The sequence below is a fragment of the Panthera leo genome, chromosome A1, assembly GCF_018350215.1.
Source record: "Panthera leo isolate Ple1 chromosome A1, P.leo_Ple1_pat1.1, whole genome shotgun sequence".
NCBI lineage: Eukaryota > Metazoa > Chordata > Mammalia > Carnivora > Felidae > Panthera > Panthera leo.
In genome coordinates, this window is record NC_056679.1 from 9037929 (window position 1) to 9057010 (window position 19082).

The window sequence follows — 19082 nt, forward strand, 5'->3', positions numbered from 1 at the left end:
GGGCTCTAACTATTGACAGAATCTATCTGGCACAATGGAACCCAACAAATGTTTGCTGCAAAAAGTTGTGAGGAAGGTAATAATCACCTAGTTCACGCAGAAGGAAAGAAAACAGAAACCGTGAGAAACACAAACATTTAAGGGGAGGGCTGGCGGAAGAAACAGCGAGCGAAACTGAAAAATAAGAAATCAAATGAGGCAGTATTCACACAGCCTGGAACGTGATTCCTCAAATGTCCGGATGGCTCGTTCCCCATCTCCTCGAGATCCATATAAAAATGTCAGTATCTTGGTCAGCTCTTCCCTGAACACAATATTTAAAACAGACCAACACAAGCATGCTCTCAGCACTCTCAACCTCTTTCCTGCTTTATTTTTCTCTGTAGTACTTACGAACATCTACTATACATTTTAGTTATTTGTTTAATGTCTGTCTTCCTACTACTTAAATGTAAGCTCCACTGGGGGGGGGGGGGGGGGGGCGACTTTGTTTCATTTACCACCGTATACCAGAGACTAAAAAATGCCTGGCATACAGCGTATCCTCAACAAATAGTTGTTGATTAACTGAATGAATAATGCAAAGAAATAAAAAGGGCAGGGTTATTATATTAGACTAATAAGTATAGACATAAAATGATGTCTACCATGGAAATTTTATAATTATTTTGAGTGCAAAAATCAAAAATCTGTATAACTGATGTCCTTTAGGTATAAAAGATTCAAAATGTTTTATTCAAATAGGTATTTAATATATATAAATATTCAAATATATGTAGTTAATTGTAACGTAACCTTTTTATTTAGTCACAAAGGGATGAGATTTTATAGCTTGAAAGTCACAATACTTGAGAGCCATACTGAAAATTCACCACTTCAAGTATTTAAGTCCTATTAATACTTTCTCAACTTCCATTACAAATTTCTAATTTCTTTTCTGACATTTTGGCTATTATTAGGCAAAAAGCTTAAGCTGCAATACCAGAATATTTGTATGATCACAGCAGTTAGTTTTAAACACACGGTGAAGAGGAAATGACGTCAGCGAGGTAAAGAATGGTCCAAAAGTTGGAAAAGTAAAAAAACAATCCAAGAACACAAAAAAGCCCACCTAGCCAGTGGCTTCAGGAAAATGACCAGACATCTTAAATCTCACTTTCCTTAGCAATAAAATACAGCTAACACTAGAACCTACCTACCTGACAGGCTTATTCTGAGAGTTTTTTTGGAGGATTCAATCTCTCGAGTAATAAGCTTGGTACAGTTCCCATCACAGCCATTTATTCCTTTCATCCACAACTATTTATGAAGAACTTACTATACAAAGGCACCATACTAGTACTAGCTATATATATCTATTCTCATAGACTCTATCTGTGGTCTACTGGGAAAGACAGACAAATGAATTACAAGGTGTGACAAGTTCTATGGAGGAAACTAATGAGTCCAGAGGCATATACCAAGAAGGCAAGGAAATTCAACTTTAGATAATGGTCAGGAAGTATCTTCTGAGGACAGAAAAAATAAGGCATCAGCCATATACAGAGGGCATAGAAGTATACTGCTAAGTGTTTTTGGCATAGGTACTGAAATGTGCGAAGACTCAAACTAGCTGTGGAAAAGAGCTTGTGACTTGTTTGAGGAACTGAGAAGAACCCAGTGTAACTGAAGCCTCACAAGTCAAATGACAGAAAATCAGAGGGATAGGCAGGAGCCAGATGATGACTCTGAAGGGCCTTGGGACTGTTATATTATTCTATGTGAATTTATTCTTTAATGGAAAGCTGCTTAAGTTTTCTGTTTTTCATAGGGAAAGAGAATGCAATTTATGTCTTATAAACATCACTCAAACCATTTTTGGAAAATGTAGTATAGGGTGATGCGAATGGAAGGAGAAGAATTAGCTCCAAGACTAATGCAGGAGAGTCCAGGGGAGAAAGACGGTGCTTGCACTGGAGTGGTAGTATGGAGATAAAGAGCAGTTGACAGATTCCAGAAATATTTGGCGATGGACTGGATGGGGGGGTGGGGGGGGAGGGCGAGGAATCAAAGATGACTCCTAACTTAAGCAACTGCTGGGCTGATGGTGGCATGGGAAGTGACATAGTTAAGTATTTAATTAATTGTAGCTATTCTCAATTACCATTAGAATAAAAGACAGAACTGGTGAGTGCATGGCCAAAATGGGAGTGTGGGGTTGGGGAGAGGAGTTTGGTCAAGGTATGAGGGAATAGCAATATCAAACAAAATTTCCCACTGAAAACAACAATAAAAGTGAGATAAAATTAAAAAAAAACAAAGAAACTCAGCTATTTGAAGGCATAGAGGGAGCAACCAAGACATCTAGGACATTGGGAGCCAAAAGCCCACAGAGAAGAGAAACACCTCGCGATCGCCACTCTTTCCCCTTTGGGTATTTGCCAACTACCAATACACAGCATAAAAGCCAACACGAAGCACATCCTGGTGTTTGCATCAGTCTCACTGGACTGAGAAGACAAAACTGGAATTCTGTACCACCGAGGTAAGCAGGAATTGAGGATCTCAGATAAAAAGGAATCTCAAAGAATGAGCCCAACATTTGGTTCAATTTTTGCCCTCCAGAAATGTGCTGAATCATAAACATGGACTGAAATGCAGGAAAACCCAGCAAAAAGATGTTGCAAAGAGACTAAAAGGCTAAGCAGGGCTTTCATCAGCAGGTGACCCTTGAACAACATGGGGATTTAGGAGTGCCAATCCCTCTGCAGTCACAAATCCACATATACCTTTTGACACCCCCAAAACTTAACAGCCTACTGTTCACCAGAAGCCTTACCAATAAGATAAACAATTATTGCACATATTTATTTTGTAAGTTATTGGTATTATATATATATATATATTCTTATAATCAAGTATGCTAGAGACAAGAAAATGTTATTAAGAAAATCACAAAGAAAATACATTGACAGTATTGTAAAAAAAATCCACATATATGTGGACCTGTGCAGCTCAAACCTGTGTTGTTCAAGGGTTAATTGTACTTACAATTGCCAAGGCTTACCAAAAAGAAACATCTTGGTAAATACTCCAAACTTTCAAGTGAGAGTACAGAAGGGCTACAAACTAGGAGTGAATTTCCTGACAGCCCAGAATTCAGCCTCATGTCATATCAATCACTGATGAATTAAAGTGACCAATGTTTTCCTCACTGCCTGCCAGAGAATATTAAAACCTACCTGTAAAAAGATAACATCATTCAAATCCTCTATAATTTTTCATCATAATGTTAATAAAACATTACCAAGTATCCTAGGAAAAAGGATCAAATGATCAAAAACCAGACAACAGAAACAGGTTCGCAGGTAATCTAGTTATTAGAGTCATCGGACAGGAATAGTACACCAATGATGAATGTGCTCAAGAAAATTTATGTACACACTGTGAGAACTTGTAAATTTTAGGCCTGAACATACAGAAACTGAAACTGAGAGTTTAATAATTGGGTATAAGTGAACAGTACACAGAGAAGATATGGTAAGTGAACTTGAAATCAGTAAAAAAAATATCAAAAATGACAGAGTAGGGTAGGGGTGAGTGGTCAGAAACTATGAAATGACCTAACATACATGTAACTGTAGTCACAGAAGGAAAGGAGAGAACTGAACAGAAACAATATTTAAAGAATAGCAGCTAAGAAAATCCCCAAAGTGACAAAAGATAACAAGCCACAGAGTCGAGATGCTCCACAAGCTCTACACAGAATAATTACAATAAAAGTCATACATAAGCACACAATAGTAAAATTGGTGGAAACCAAAGACAAAGATAAAATCTTAAACACTGTCAAAGAAAAACACACTGACTTCAAAGAAGCAACAGTAAAACCAAAAGCTGACTTAACAGAAACAAGGGGAGCCAGAAATTATAAAATAAGTTGAAAGTGCAGAAAGAAAAGACCCTTTAAAAATGAAGGCAAAACAAATGCACTTTTAAGGCATATGAAGGCAGAGAATTTATTACCAGAAGACCTGCACTGAAAGTAATACTACAGGGAACTCCTTATAACAAAGGAAAATGACCCAGAGGTCACTGCAGCGAAACAGTAACAAATGAAGGCTTCCAAAAAGGGTAAATGTGATGATAAAGTGATGAGTAACGGCTATTTTAATAAAAACAGCAACACTGTTATTACTAATTACTACTACCATTACTATTATCTCAGCAGCAACAATAATGTCATCTTTGGGGGTTTACAATAAAGCAAAGCATGGAATACAGAAATGGGATTCAAATATTGTAGGGCCTTTCCATTTTCCTGGAAGCAGTAAGGAAATAACTTACGATAGACTCAAATAAGTCAAAGATGTATATTGTAATCTTAAGGTTGCCAGTAAGGAGATAATAAAAGGATTTATAACAAAAAAACTAAGAGGGGAAACACGGGGGGGGGGGGGGGGGGGGAATGTTTAATCAAAAAGAAAGCAAGAAATGAGGAAAGATGTTATAAAAGATAGTACAAGTAGAAAACAAATAAAAATGGTCAATTTAAACCCCCAAATTGTGCTAAAGCAGTTACATTAAATGTGAAACAACACAGATTATCAAGTTTAAGAAAAAAAAAAAAAAAACAACTATATGGTATGTGAAGAGATTCATCTTATCTCTAAGGACAAAGAAGTGTTTTTGTTTTTTTTTTTTTGAAAAGTCCTCTTTTTTTTAAACAATTTTTTTTAATGTTTATTTTTGACAGAGAGAGAGAGAGAGAGAGCGCGCGCGCGCACGCGCGCGCGCGCATGAGTGGGGGAGGGGCAGACAGAGAGAGGCAGACACAGAATCCGAAGCAGGCTCCAGGCTCTGAGCTGTCATCACAGAGCCCGACGCGGGGCTCAAACTCATAAACCGTGAGATCATGACCTGGGCCAAAGTCGGACGCTCAACCGACTGAGCCATACAGGCGCCCCCAAAGAAACATTTTTAAAAAAGATGGAAACAGAAGCCAAAAGTATACTACATCCAATACATACATACATACATACATACATACATACATACATACATAAGCAAGCAAGCTTTAAGGCGAAGATTATTACTAGAGATAATGACAATAAATGGATCAACCCAGGGGTGCCCAAGTGGCTCAGTTAAGCGTCCAACTCTTGATTTCCACTCAGGTCATGATCTCACAGCTGGTGAAATAACCCACGGATCAAATAAGAAACCACAATGGATATTTTAAAATATTTGGATTGAGTGATAAATAAAAACATATCAGACTTGTGAGATCCAGCTAAAGTTGCTTTTATAGGGAAATTCCATGACTTAAATACATACATTAAAAAAAGAAGACTGGGGAGCCTGGGTGGCTCAGTCGGTTAAGCGTCCGACTTCGACTCAGGTCACGATCTCGCGGTCCGTGAGTTCGAGCCCCGCGTCGGGCTCTGGGCTGATGGCTCGGAGCCTGGAGCCTGCTTCGGATTCTGTGTCTCCCTCTCTCTCTGCCCCTCCCCCGTTCATGCTCTGTCTCTGTCTGTCTCAAAAATAAACAAACATTAAAAAAAAAATTAAGAAAAGAAGACTGACAGTTAATGATTTGAGTATCCATCTCAAGAAACTGGAAAAAGAACAGCAAATTAAATTTTTTTAAAAAGCTAGAAGGAGGGGCGCCTGGGTGGCTCAGTCGGTTTAAGCGTCCGACTTCAGCTCAGGTCACCATCTCGCAGCCCGTGAGTTCGAGCCCCGCGTCAGGCTCTGGGCTGACGGCTCAGAGCCTGGAGCCTTCTTCCGATTCTGTGTCTCCCTCTCTCTGCCCCTCCCCAGTTCATGCTCTGTCTCTCTCTGTCCCAAAAATAAACGTTAAAAAAATTTTTTTTAAAAAATAAATAAAAATAAAAAGCTAGAAGGAAAGAAATAAAGGTAAAAGCAGGAACCAATTAGAAAATAATGTTTTAAATCTGAAAATTGGCTCTTTAAAAACTGATGGAGATAAAGAGGAAGCACAAATCACCAGTAAGCAGATTTAAAACGCAGGTATCGTTACAGATATTATGAACATCAAATAAATAGATAGACAGACAGATAGATAGATAGATAGATAGATAAAAAGATAGCGTGTAAAATTGTAAGCCAAATCGGAAAATTTTGATAAAATGAACAAATCCCTTGAAAAGCAAAACTTGTCAAAATTGACAAACAGAAAATGTGAATAGTCCTTCATGTATGTATGTAAGAAAGAGTCAACAATCCCCATAAGAAAACTCCAGATGGCTTCACCAGTGAATTCTTCCAAACATTTATAGATGAAATAAAATCAATCCTCACAAACTCTACCAAAGAATACAAAAACATTTCCCAGCTCATTTTATGAAGTCATCATAAGCTTGACAACTAAACCTTTACTAGTCAACCTCTTTCATGAACAAAAATGCAAACATTGTAAATGAAATATAATCTAGCATACGAACAGGGTAACGCATAAACAAAAGTTAAAGTTACTGAGTATTCCAAGGATGCTTTAAACTTATAAATATGTATCCCTCTTCCCCCCCCCCCAAATTTTAACGCATATCTAACACACAGCAACTACATTCCTAAGAGTTTTATCCTAAGAGAATAACCAGGGGCGCGTAGGTGGCTCAGTCCATTAAGCGTCGACTTCAGCTCAGGTCATGATCTCACAGCTCGTGGGTTCGAGCCCTAACAGCTCGGAGCCTGGAGCCTGCTTCAGATTCTGTCTCTCCCTCTCTCTCTGCCCCTCCCCCACTTGTGCTCGTGCTCTCTCTCTTTCTCAAAAACAAACATTTTTAAAAACTAAATAAAATAATCAGACGAGGTACAGAGATATGTTTTAAAATATGCATTAGATCATTGTTTATAATAGCTTTTAAATGCCCATAGGTATGAAATTAGCTAAACAATTTATGTACATCAGAATCAGTTCAAAATTATAATATGGTTCTACGCTTATTTGTATGGATAGCTCTTTATGACATATGACTAAGTGAAAAAAGCAGCATACAAAAGCAGGAATATTTCTGAGGCAAAACCACTAATTTTATATGAAAGTAAGGAAAATTGAACATGTATCATGAGAACATTTTGTCTAAACATAATGAATTACCATCTTAATTTAAGTTCATAAACAAAAGATTTAACGCCTCAGACAATTTTCATCAGCAGGAAGAACATTTTCTTCTCAGAATCTAGTCACAGAAAATTGCCCACATATATATTTTATATAGACCACAAAAATGCTACTGGATTTGAACCAATCAATAGAAAACCTGCAATACAAAAGTATCTACAGTACAAAGACAAAACCAAAATACTCTGAAAGCACTGAATCCATTAAAAATCTGCGTTAGATATATAAAGCAATAATAGTTTCTACATTCAAAGTGGTGAGTTTATAGGAAAAAATTCTACTGTATGATATATATATTCTCAAAGCTCCAACTTGTTGGAGACTCAAAGCTCCAACAAGTTTAAAGAAAACTCCCTTTAATTCTAGCAATTAATAAAAGAATCCACGCTCATTACAATCATTCCAACCCAGATGTTATACGGTATTTTGCCAAGATCTATAAAACAGGTGTCAGCTCTACCTTACCACGCTATCTCAGACCAACCAGCAGTGAACGCCAGCAGGAAGGTGTTGGTAAGGAATCTAAGGTATTCTGCTTCGGAGAATGTGCTTGAGGGATTTAGCAGGTACAGGAGGGGGAAAGGGCTTAGCTCGCTTATCACTGTTACCATCAGACCCAAACTCCTATCCCGGCTCTACTTTTTACTGGCTCTATGACCTCCTTACCCTCTCTAAACCTCGACTGTGAGAAAGTAAAAAGCAGCTCTGCTGATAATCACCCTGTGATGTCTGGACAAGACACAGCAAGGCCAAGAGAAGACCAATAGGCAACAAAACTTCTCCCACGGCCACACCAGAGTTCCAAAATGACTAACATCTGCCCCAGCCCCTTTATTTCTCCTGCCTCCTAAACAAAGACAGCTGAGAGATCACTGAGAGATTACTAACCCACCTGCACTTCGTGGCTGAGGGTATACAATCCAGAGCTAGTCTGTACTTCCCCCGGCTCCTCATTAGAATCATGCAGCACGACCCAAACCCTACCCCAAACCTCTCCCATTTCCTGTCACTGGGGCTTGGCATGGTTCCTCGGGCAGGCGCCCTTCCTTGCTGCAGCACGTCATTAACCTAATTTGTTTCACTCCAGATGCATTCCTGGTGGTCTTACCCTGGTAGGCAGTGGCAGCTTCTTTACCTATAAACCAACTCTGTTTACCAGGGTCACTTAAAGGAAATGTTATCATGTAAAATGATCTATAAAATGCCAAGCAGCTGCCTGGTATAGCAAGTACACAGCAAAGACTACCTACTCCTTGCTCTCAGCTCAAAATAAAGCTGTACGTGTAATTTTATTGTTTTAATCATGTACCTTTCACTATCAAGAATCTACATCTCTGCAAAACACAATTAAGATCAGAAAATGAGCCCCTCAAGTGAACAGAACTCTAAGCAACCAGAATAGACATGATCAAGTCCATGAAATAAAGATCATGCACTTTGCTATAGAGCAACTCCTGAAAATCCTCCTTGGACACCATTTGATATTTTTAACATACTTTAATACACTTTGAAAATCTGTCTTCCACATCCGTAGCAAATAAGAATCAGCAACTGTAAATGGTCAGAGAGAGCGAGAGGTAAGCATACTGACCAAAGAAAAATATAACTGCTCAACAAGGCAGGGGACAAAAACAACTATAAATATCAAACACAGTAACTCAAAAAGCTCAGAAATCTGCAGTCATCTTATGCAATGGTTCTAAATTCTTTTGACTGAACATCCCAGCTCTAAAATACTTGCGCATATACCTCCAATACATGTATCTTCATTTACAAATCGTATTTTATGTGTGTTATAAAACAAATACCAAAACAAATTAAAAGATTAAAATATTGTTTTCAGTTTTAACTATTGACCATGTTAAATATTAATTTGTTTTAATCTTGCAATCACTAAAAATGCTATTACTATTAACATTTTAAGTGACAGCACTGTTAACATGCCTTTTTAGAAGTCTTGCTTTCCTGGGGCCTGGGTGGCTCAGTCAGTTAAGCGTCCGACTTTGGCTCAGATCCCCGCATCGGGCTCAGTGCTGACAGTCTGGAGCCTGCTTCGCATTCTGTGTCTCCCTCTCTCTCTGCCCCTCCCCGACTCACACTCTGTCTCTGTCTCAAAAATAAATAAGCATTAAAATAAATTTTTTTTGAAATCTTGCTTTCTCAATTTGTAAAGTTCAATGTGTTTTGACGATGTAAGAACTGTTATAAGTCAGGGGCGCCTTGGTTAGGAGTCTGGCTCTTGATTTCGGCTCAGGTCATGATCTCAGGGTTCATGGGATCAGGCCCTGCATTGGGCTCTGCACTGACAGCACGGAGCTTGCTTGGGGTTCTGCCTCCCTCTCTCTCTGCCTGTTCCCCACTTGCTCTCCGTATCTCTATGAAAATAAATAAAAACAAACTTTAAAAAAAAGCACTGCTATAAATCCTAACTGAAAAACTTAGTTCACAAAGATGCATAGATCTTTATGGAAAAATATGTCACTTACTGGTCTACTAAACTGTATCACTTTTCCATCACCAAATAGGCACAAGTTGGTTGTTGTTGTTGTTTGAATTTTACAGAGAAAGAGAGCATGTGCGCAGCAAGTGGGGTGTTGGGGGGGGGGGGGGAGGCGCAGGATGGCAGAGGGAGAGAGAAAATCCCAAGCAGGCCCCACGCGCAGAGCCCCACACAGGGCTTGATCCCAGGACCCTGGGGTCATGACCTGAACCGAAATCAAGAGCTGAACACTCAACTGACTGAGCCACCCAGGCACCCCCGCACAAGTTTTCATTCAAAGTCAGTTACTGGGGGCACCTGGGTGGCTTAGTGGGTTAAGCATCCAGCTCCTGGTTTTGGTTCAGGTCATGATGTCATTAAGGGGCACTAAGGAATCTACTCCTGAAATCATTGTTGCACTATATGCTAACTAATTTGGATGTAAATTTTAAAAAATTAAAAATTAAAATTAAAACAAACCAAAAAAAAGGTCACGATGTCACTATTCGTGAGTTTGAGCCTGACATCAGGATCTGTGCTGACAGCGTGGAGTCTGCCTGAGATTCTCTCTGTCCCTCTCTCTGCCCCTCCCCTGCTCACTTTCTCTCTCAAAACAAACTCGAAAAAGTAAAAAAGAAAAAGAAAAATTTAAAGTCAGTTACCAGATGTCAACGATAATAACATTTTCTTTTTCCTGACGTCAGATATTTTTGCAAGCTGAGTAAAATGTGTTGCCTTTTAGGTTCTAACAAATGGGTCCAAAGTCCACCGAAATTCTCTGTAAGATTTTTCAACAGACTGGAAATGTCTAAACATGTTTTCAAAATGCTCTCTCCATAACATTAGTCTCTTCTGAAAAGCAGATACTTTCTCACTTAATGATTAAAATGTCAATTTTGCCTTGTAGAGACAACTTACTGTTTGTTTTCTCAAAAATATCTGCTAGGTAGCATAATACTGATAGCTTCTTATCACCATGGAAAAAAATCAGCATCTATAATAAAATGTGTAATTCAGGTTTAAGTTCTACAACTCCTTTTTCTGCAACCCTTTTAAATACTTGGGACAGTGAGCCTCTGCTCCCCATCTCAATTCAAAGTCATAGTCTTTTAAAAGGCATTTTTTAAAGTAACTATGTAATATACCACAGAAACACCACAAAACTTCTGAGAAAACTCATGCTGTTGGCTTCTACATTACACAACTCCCCCAAGTTCCCGCAGCAAACCACACTCATTGTAACCATCTGAATGTGGGCCTAGAAAAGCCTCAGAGACAATCCATATATTAATACAAAACCTCAATGCCTCCCCCTTTTTGGAGCATAAAATTAACCCATACAAATTCTAATCTTATTATTCTCACACCTCAACTGACTTGCCTCATGTCACTTTGTAAATTACTGACACAGCGAAGGGGCATAAAGCTTCACAATCTATATTAGGTGTTCAGGGTGTGAAATTGTAGCTCATAGAATAATGATACGTTACACAGAGAAGTACTCAACAAGGAACGCTCATTGAACCCAATCGATATTATTCAAATGATGACTCTAGATCACCCAAAATAAGTTAAATTATGTGTAGTGTATTATGCTTAAGTACACAGGACAGTAATCCTGTTAGATTGAACTATTTCCAAAAGAGCCTTCATGTACTCAGAAAATTTACTGATTTAGAATGACTTATTCCCCAGTGTTTCCAGTTACCATATATTCTACAATCACTTTCAATTTCTTCTCCCAGAATGAGTGGAATTCTTAAAGAATATATTTAAGAAGCATACATTTCGCTCTCCTAAAATACTTTTACTGTTCCTTATTATGAAAACTAGAGCCATTATTAGGCAACCACTAATTTAAAATAATTTCAAGCCTTAATATTAAAAATACATTTTTCATATTCAAAGTAGAAAGAGAAGACGACATCCTACACTTCATATTTAACAGCATAATTAGCAGTGGTACGGAACAATATCTACTTTTTCTATAAGTAACAAAGAAAATAATGCTCCGTGAGTCAAGAAAATTCACTCATTTGTTCTTAAATATCTATTCTGTTTTAAAAATCAGAAATAAGACATATCTATATAATTGTCATCGTAGAAGAAGAATCTCAAACGCACTGACAGAAAAGGATTCACACGTGAGGGCTGGACATGAACTAAAAGCCATTTTCACAGGAGGGGAACATGAGCCGGAGTAGGATTCAGAGCTAGAAAGGAAAAGGCATTCAAAGCTGAGGTAAATTGCCTTTTGTTTTCTTAACAATAAGTGTCTCATCCAGAACACCGAATGCAAGACATATTCAAGGCAAACAATTTTAGAAGAACGTTCCACTGGAGATACATTCTTCAAGCTGTTCCTCAGGTCACATACTTCTATATATAAACGTACTTATTTATCCACCCTTTAGCTTCATAAAACCTCTCCACTTACACTTGAAAGAAGACTTCCAGCAAGAGAAAGAAAAATTAAAAGGAGCTGTAGGTAAGGAGAACATGTGAGGTACTACATCCTCTTTTTTCGAAGTTAAAAATGTTCTGTTCCCTGGGCCTTTTTCTAGCATGACATCCTCCCCTGGTAGACTCTACGTCGCTCATTTTACTTCAACTTGGAAAAGTGATAGAAGTTCACTTTGAAAGGAAATTCATTTTGGTAATTTCCTGTCCACCAGAGGGCTCCCACATTTCTCCACAAATGGAAGAGATACGTTACAATAAAAATAGTCCTGAAGCACCGAAAAAACTCAAATTATCACGATCTTATTTAACCTCAGACTAAAAATTGTTCTATCTGTTACAATTTCTACAGGAACAGCTTAAAAAGATAGAGCTTTTCTCCAAGAGTTTCATCACCGAAAAATGTTTCAAATACCAAAATTGCTTTGCTGTTATCCTCACACGGCCAATTTCTTTCTTAAGTAGGGCTTTCAATTTTATAGATATCATAAAATATAATTTTAGTCCAAAGCTCTAAATAGTAGCTCAAATGTTTTCTATAATACTTTCATAAATACAGTAATTTATTTCTTGATAGCTTTCCCAGTCCAGAAAACAAAATCATCACCTTATCTACCCAGCCTTAGGCCTTACTATTAACAGAAAGAGTAAATATCCTCTTTCAGAAAACCTAAACTCATTAACATAATCCATCCTACAATTATTAACAATAAATACTGCCCCATCATGAATTATGATTTGGGCTGGGAAAACAAACATAAAGGAAATGAATCATTTAAACACAATGCATTACAATGATATTATGTTCAGATATTTTTAGACTTTTTTCACAAATAAGTTATTACACTAGAATGTTAGTAAATCTCTTAATTCAAACCCAATCACTCTTAGCAAAAGAAAAACCAGTATTTTATGTAAATACACTTATTTATAGATCATATTTACAGAATGTTAATTGCTAAAGTACCAACTGTAAATTTTACAAATCCATTCACTAGGGGTGCCACTCCCCCTCCAAAAAAGATGGATTTGCTAAATTCGGATTATAAAAAAAGAGACTCCTTATGGTAAACACAAAAATTTATTGAATGTTTCGAAAGAAATTGGAAATGTGAGTTATATTTATAAAACAAAACACGATGCTAAAAAACCTATTTTAAAGTCAGTCACAATCGTTGTCATATAAAGACTTTATCAAAAACATCAATTGATTTAGCAATTACTGTAGCTCAAGAATGAATTATCTTTAATGAAAACATGATAGAGGTTATAATTTCACTGCCCCACCTCATCTCCCAACTACGAATTTTCCTTTACAACAGACAAGCATCATTAACATGTAAAAGAGCGTAACATTTGTTTCTACACAGCACATACTAGCTGTCACCACTTAGAAACTCGAAAATTTTACTGCACCTAGCAAAAATGTATGTATTCATACGTATCCTGATCAGTTTGGAGTTTATGCTGCAAAAAAAAAGGTCAGACTGTGGAAAGCGGTGGGGGTAGGGTAGGATTCGAAGTGGTAAAACTGTTCTGAAAGTAAACGCAAACTATCAGTTATTGATACGAAGAGTTTAACAAATACAAAACATTTTAATCAACAACTTCTAACCAATATTTGTCATGCTATGTTTCAGAAAGTTGAGAATTCTAGGCACGAATCTAATGAAGGCACTTTTTAAGCAAAAATGCAATGTTAAGGAAGTAACAGCAAATGAAGCTTTAAGAGGTTGTGACATAGGAGGAAAAAAGCCTCAAGACTTCCAACAAGTTGAGCAACTTCAAAACTAGACATGAAAAAGACTCAGAACAATCTAATCTGAGGTGTAGACTAGGCACACTCTGAAACAGCATCATCAGGGCATTATATGTTTATTACATAATACTGCTTTGCCCTTGCATATCACCTTTAATCAAGGGATCTCAAAGCACCACCGAAGCAAGGCCTCAAAATACAGTCTAAAACAGAAATAGTTATATTTTATAACTGCGCCTATTAATAAAACCTTGCCACTAGTTCCCGTCCCCCTGATCCGAGCATTAGCTTCCGAACCTTCTGACTTGGAAACCGTATTCCCCAAATCATTTCAATTTGTAACTGATGCTACGCACATTCCAGCCTGTCTTCGGCACTGGGCCTAAAGAAAGTAGTGGCACTGTTTTCATGACACAAATCTATTTCATTACAGTTTCTGTGGCAGAATAAACAGTACTTAGAGTGGACATACCTTGCACGGATATAAAATGGAGGCTTTAGAGAACCAATCTTTGCTGGGGGTGATGAGCCCAAAAAACACTCAACTAACAGGGCAAATAGCACTTTCCAGCTCAGTCCAGAGACCTATCTAGGCAACTTCGAGAGTGGAGTGGAGGAAACCATATCCAGCTACCATTAATGGGGCAGGCAGGAGACCATTCTGGGGTGTGCACACCGGGAGGGAAAGGAAAACTAAAGGCACGATGCAGGAGTTTTAAGACTCAGGAAAGAGAGTGTAAGTTGCTGTGTGGCCACACAAGAGACAGAACATTGTGGTTCCTATACATTAAAATAGCATGTTAAATGGCAAATCAAACGTAAGCAAAATGGCTTTAAACCAAGGTCAAAGATGCCATTTACAGCCATTCAGGCGGGTGGTTTTTGGGTTTTTTGTTGAGTCTGTAAATGAGGTTCGATCCTATAGAAACATCTGACATTTTAAAATTTAACCAGCCAAGTTCAATTTTGTTTTTTCACTGGAATACACGAACACTCAAATGTTAATGTTATGTTAACTTCAATTCTTTCATAAACAAGATCATTCATCTTCCTGTTAATTGCATTATGTTCGTCCCTAAGACTGCGAAGTGTAATTTCAATTCGCACAAACCCACCCCCTCCCAGCACTGTAAGCCTGCACGGTTACTGTTAGCCAACACACTCACAATATTAACAAACATGAACCTTTAGAAACACAAAGAAAAGCATCAATAAGCAAGAGTACTTTTTGTTTCAAGTTCTCAACATTCAAGGCTCAAGGCTCAATAATTTGTTTTATTAGCTTTGAAAAGTCCAATGATGTAATACGAGTAAATATTTGCTACTGAAAGTCCTGAAAATCCGTAAGAAGCACCAATATGCGGTCAGTCTAGATCTGTAAAAATTCCAAAACATCTTAACATTTCTGTTGCCGTACTTGTTCACCCAGACATACTGAAAAGCTCCCAGCGAATTCCAGTAGACTTTTTCTTGCAGACCTACACGTCCCTGCGCTTGAAAACATCAAGTTTGTATCTACTGCATTAATGATCCCGTCAGTGTCATAGAACAAGATTCCCGTTTTCCCGTCTACCTCTGTATCTAGTAAGGACACCCGTCCTCAGCTCTGCCCACTGTCACTGACGTTTTCAGAAGCTCTAAGATCAAGTGTTCAAAGGCTTCTAACAGACAGGGGGGAGATTTTCTCCACTTCAAGCTACATTGCCACATTTTCCCTACTTCTCCATCGTCTTAAATGATTCAGAAAACACAACCAAATGAGAAAAGCCATATTAAAAGCGGTACTTCCTAAGACGGGGACACCAGAACCTCCAACTTCTCCAAATCTCCCAGCACCGTGGCGTTTCAACAGTCCCCCGCAGACCTTCACCCCACGCCTGCATCCTTTCTGATTAAATAAGATTGGAAACCACAATTAAATCAGTGTCGTAACTTATCCTTCACTTACCATATCCGCCGGGACATTACTGGACATCTTGCCGTTTGATATACACCCAGATGTTTACCGGGGGGGGAAAAAATTACAACAAACAAAAAAGAGCAGAAGTCTTCAAGCTACAGAAATCAACCTCAACGATCTCGATCGGTTCGTGATGTGCTTTCCAAAAAATAAGTTCTTTCGGAGTCACAGCGCCGGCCTGGCCGAGGTTCCGAGCGAAGAGGAACAATCCCCAGGAACTGGGTGGCCGGAGCCGGAGGGAACTCCCGGGCGGAGAGCAGCAGCCCCCGTCGTCGTCGTCGTCGTCAGCAGCAGCAGCAGCAGCAGCAGCTCCAGGACCGGCCGCGCCAGGTAGACCGAGCCGAGTGACACACGGACATGGAGCGGGGTGGGAGGGGGTTAAATCCGCCTTCCTCCTTTCCCAGCCCGGCAGTGATTCACACTTGCTCCCGAGTCAAGTCCTCATTAAGCAGGAGGAAAATGCCCCGGCGTGGATGTACACAGATAACTATGTGGCTACACATGGACGCGTGAGCAGTGAGTGGCGGCCGCGCAGGAACCGGCGCCGGCGGTCGGCTCGGGGAAACGGCTCAACTCGCGCTGCCGGGGCTCAGAGCCGGGCCGCGGAAACCCGCGCTCAAGGGCATTTAACTAGTTGGGGGCCGAGGCGAAAGCCCGGGGCGGCGAGCGCGGGGAGGGAGGTGGGGGCGCGGGGAGCTCGGGCCGGGCGGGAGACCCCACGGCCCCTCGGGGCTCAGGCCGCGGGCGCCTCCGGGCAGCGGCGGGTCTCGGGGCGCATCGTCTCCGGCTTCTCGGCGCTCCTCTCCTGCCTCCGCCACCCCCCGTCGCCGCCTTCCCCTCCCCTCCGACGCCGACTTCGGCTGGTCCCCGGAAGAGGCCGGGTCCTCCCTCTCCTCAGCCCGGGAATGGTTTCCTCTCGGAGCTTTGTCTCTCCTCCTCCACCTCCTCCACTTTTCAGTCTCAAACGCCGCAGCCGCCTCCTGTCATCGCCTCTCAAGCCAACATGGCGGCGGCGGCGGCAGCCGCCTGAGCGCAAGTCGGGGACACGGGGAGAGCACGGCCCCTCCTCGCAGCCGCCGCCACCGCCCCCGCCTTCCTTTCTTCCCCGCCCCCCCCTCCCCCCTCGCTCCGCGGACACCCAGTGCGTCACTACGGAGACCACCCTCGAGCATCATGGGAAGTGTAGTCTACGCCGGGCGCGGGGGGGGGGGGGGGGGGGCGGCCTAAGGCGGCCTCTCGGGACTCTGAAGCCACGCCCCTCCTAGCAACAGTTGCCAGGAAAGGAAAGCTCGCTTTAGCTCAGCTGCCCTCTAGGAGTTAGGTGATACCTGCTACCAGGAGTGCTGTGAGCGTGTGAATTATGTGGAGAAAATAATTCTGCACAGAGAAATCCCCTCAAGCACAATATACGCACAGACTAAAAATACGGTTTACCTCCAAGAAGAATCATTCATTTTAATGACAGCGCGCTCTCCACATCCTGCAATCTCAAAGCATTTTGTATAGTGATTTCATCTAGGTCTTTTCAGCATTGCATTTGGAAGATCAGAAGCAATCATTGATTTCCAATAAGGTCGTAGAAGTTCAACAGGAACAAGGATCTCATTAAGCGGGGAGAATGTTTGAACATGTGTTTCTTGAAGACCTAGGGTCACAAAGCTACAATCCAGTTAATTGAAATTACCAAAACCTGTATGAGGTACAATAGTATATCACGCCAAATGTATATCAATAGGAAATAGCTGCTACAAACTACATGGGGATTCACCAGTTTACCAGGCCAGCCCCCAAATTTTATTTAACTCAAATGTAATAAAAAACCTACACACCCACAGTGATTAGCAAATAGCACAAAATCATACCATTAGGGAGAAACTTAGAGGAAGACTATGGCTACTCCAGATTTAGGAACAAAATTCAGAAACCACCAACGTCTATCTGAATCCCTGTCCAGATCTCTCAGTGCTTTGGCAGAGTATCTTAGCAAGGGCAGTCTCAGTAAGACACTTATAAAAGAATGTCAACAGATTTAGAGTCTGAAAGTCACCTCTCCAACCTACAGCGATGTGATCTCATCTGTAAAACAGTCTTGCCTACCATCCAGTTGTGCGGATGAGTTAATGCATGGGAAATAAATCACTTTGTAAATAATAAGGCGTCATTTGATGTGAAATGTTACTACTCATTCATTCAGCAAACACTCGATCCAGGCTCTCTGCTAGGCACCAGGAGTTTAAAAATGAATAATCTAGGCACTGTCCTCAGGGAACTCATTGTTGAGAAGCCTATGTCATTCCCCACAGCAATCTCCTCAGTCAGGTTTGTCTCATTAGGATGGAAACTCACAGGACATTGGGAGTATTTGCCTCCTGTGTAGCCCGGCTGGAGAAATCCCAAGCACTCCTAGGGACCCACATCAGCCTGTGGTGAGTTAGGTGGTAACCAGGAGGGAGGGTGGCTCCCATCCACAGAGAAACCGAAGGACGGAAGAAAAAAAGAGGCCCAAATCTCACCACAATTAGGCTTCAGGCCTTGGTCTAGAAATTCCTGATTCTCTAGCCATGTGATTTTCCAGGGCCTCTGGTCGTTGGTTGCTCCTTCTTCATGGTTAGCCACCACAGAGCTGTTCCCACCAGGCCTCCCGGAATGAGAGCCATTGAAAATGCTTCAATTGACCAATGAGTTCAGAAGGAGCACGAAACACATTTCGAACTAACTCACAAAGTTAGTTATCCACCACTCCCCTAACTCCAACCTTTATCCAATGACCGCCCTGGCCCAGGCTGTGCTAGGCCTAAACGCAACTGGAGGTAGAAAGGCAGGAGGCAGAGGATGGCAGGACCTACAGAAACTCTGGCTCACACTTCCTCTGCGGCTTTCTAGTAGCCATACGGCAACGGACGTAGTGACCGCCACTGCCAGCCCAAGACCCTGACATTTCTGACACATGATGCTGCTCGTTGCCGGGTACCTCTACCACCACTAAAAAAGGCCACATCTTTCAAACGGAAAACCACTGCGCCTAGCTGTGTTTCCGATCGCTCTTCTAAGAGAGGCGGAGACATCATTCTCAGTAAAGCTTGTTATAACTCTTTCCTAACAGAATCCAAGGCATAAGGGAGCACTAATGAACAGTTTCAAATTCTCCCACTTTTCTCTTCTTACTCTCGGCTTCCTAACTCAGGCAGACGAGAAGGGAGGCTGAAGAAAGAGCCCGGTCGTCCCCGACCGGGAGCAGTGATACCTCCTGAGACTATTCATCTACTGTAAGCATCAGTTTGAAAGAACACGAGAGACA

The 19082-nt window shown here is 40.7% G+C and overlaps 1 protein-coding gene across 1 annotated transcript in view; it reads right to left on the reverse strand.

Moving 5' to 3' along the window:
* UBL3 (ubiquitin like 3) overlaps nucleotides 1–16057 on the reverse strand; it is a 65058-nt gene extending 49001 nt beyond the window's left edge. The window contains exon 1 of the mRNA XM_042943718.1: nucleotides 15773–16057. Within this exon, the coding sequence (XP_042799652.1) occupies nucleotides 15773–15799 (27 nt within the window). The 5' untranslated portion in view covers nucleotides 15800–16057. The remainder of the gene's footprint in view (nucleotides 1–15772) is intronic.
* Nucleotides 16058–19082: the final 3025 nt, after the last annotated feature.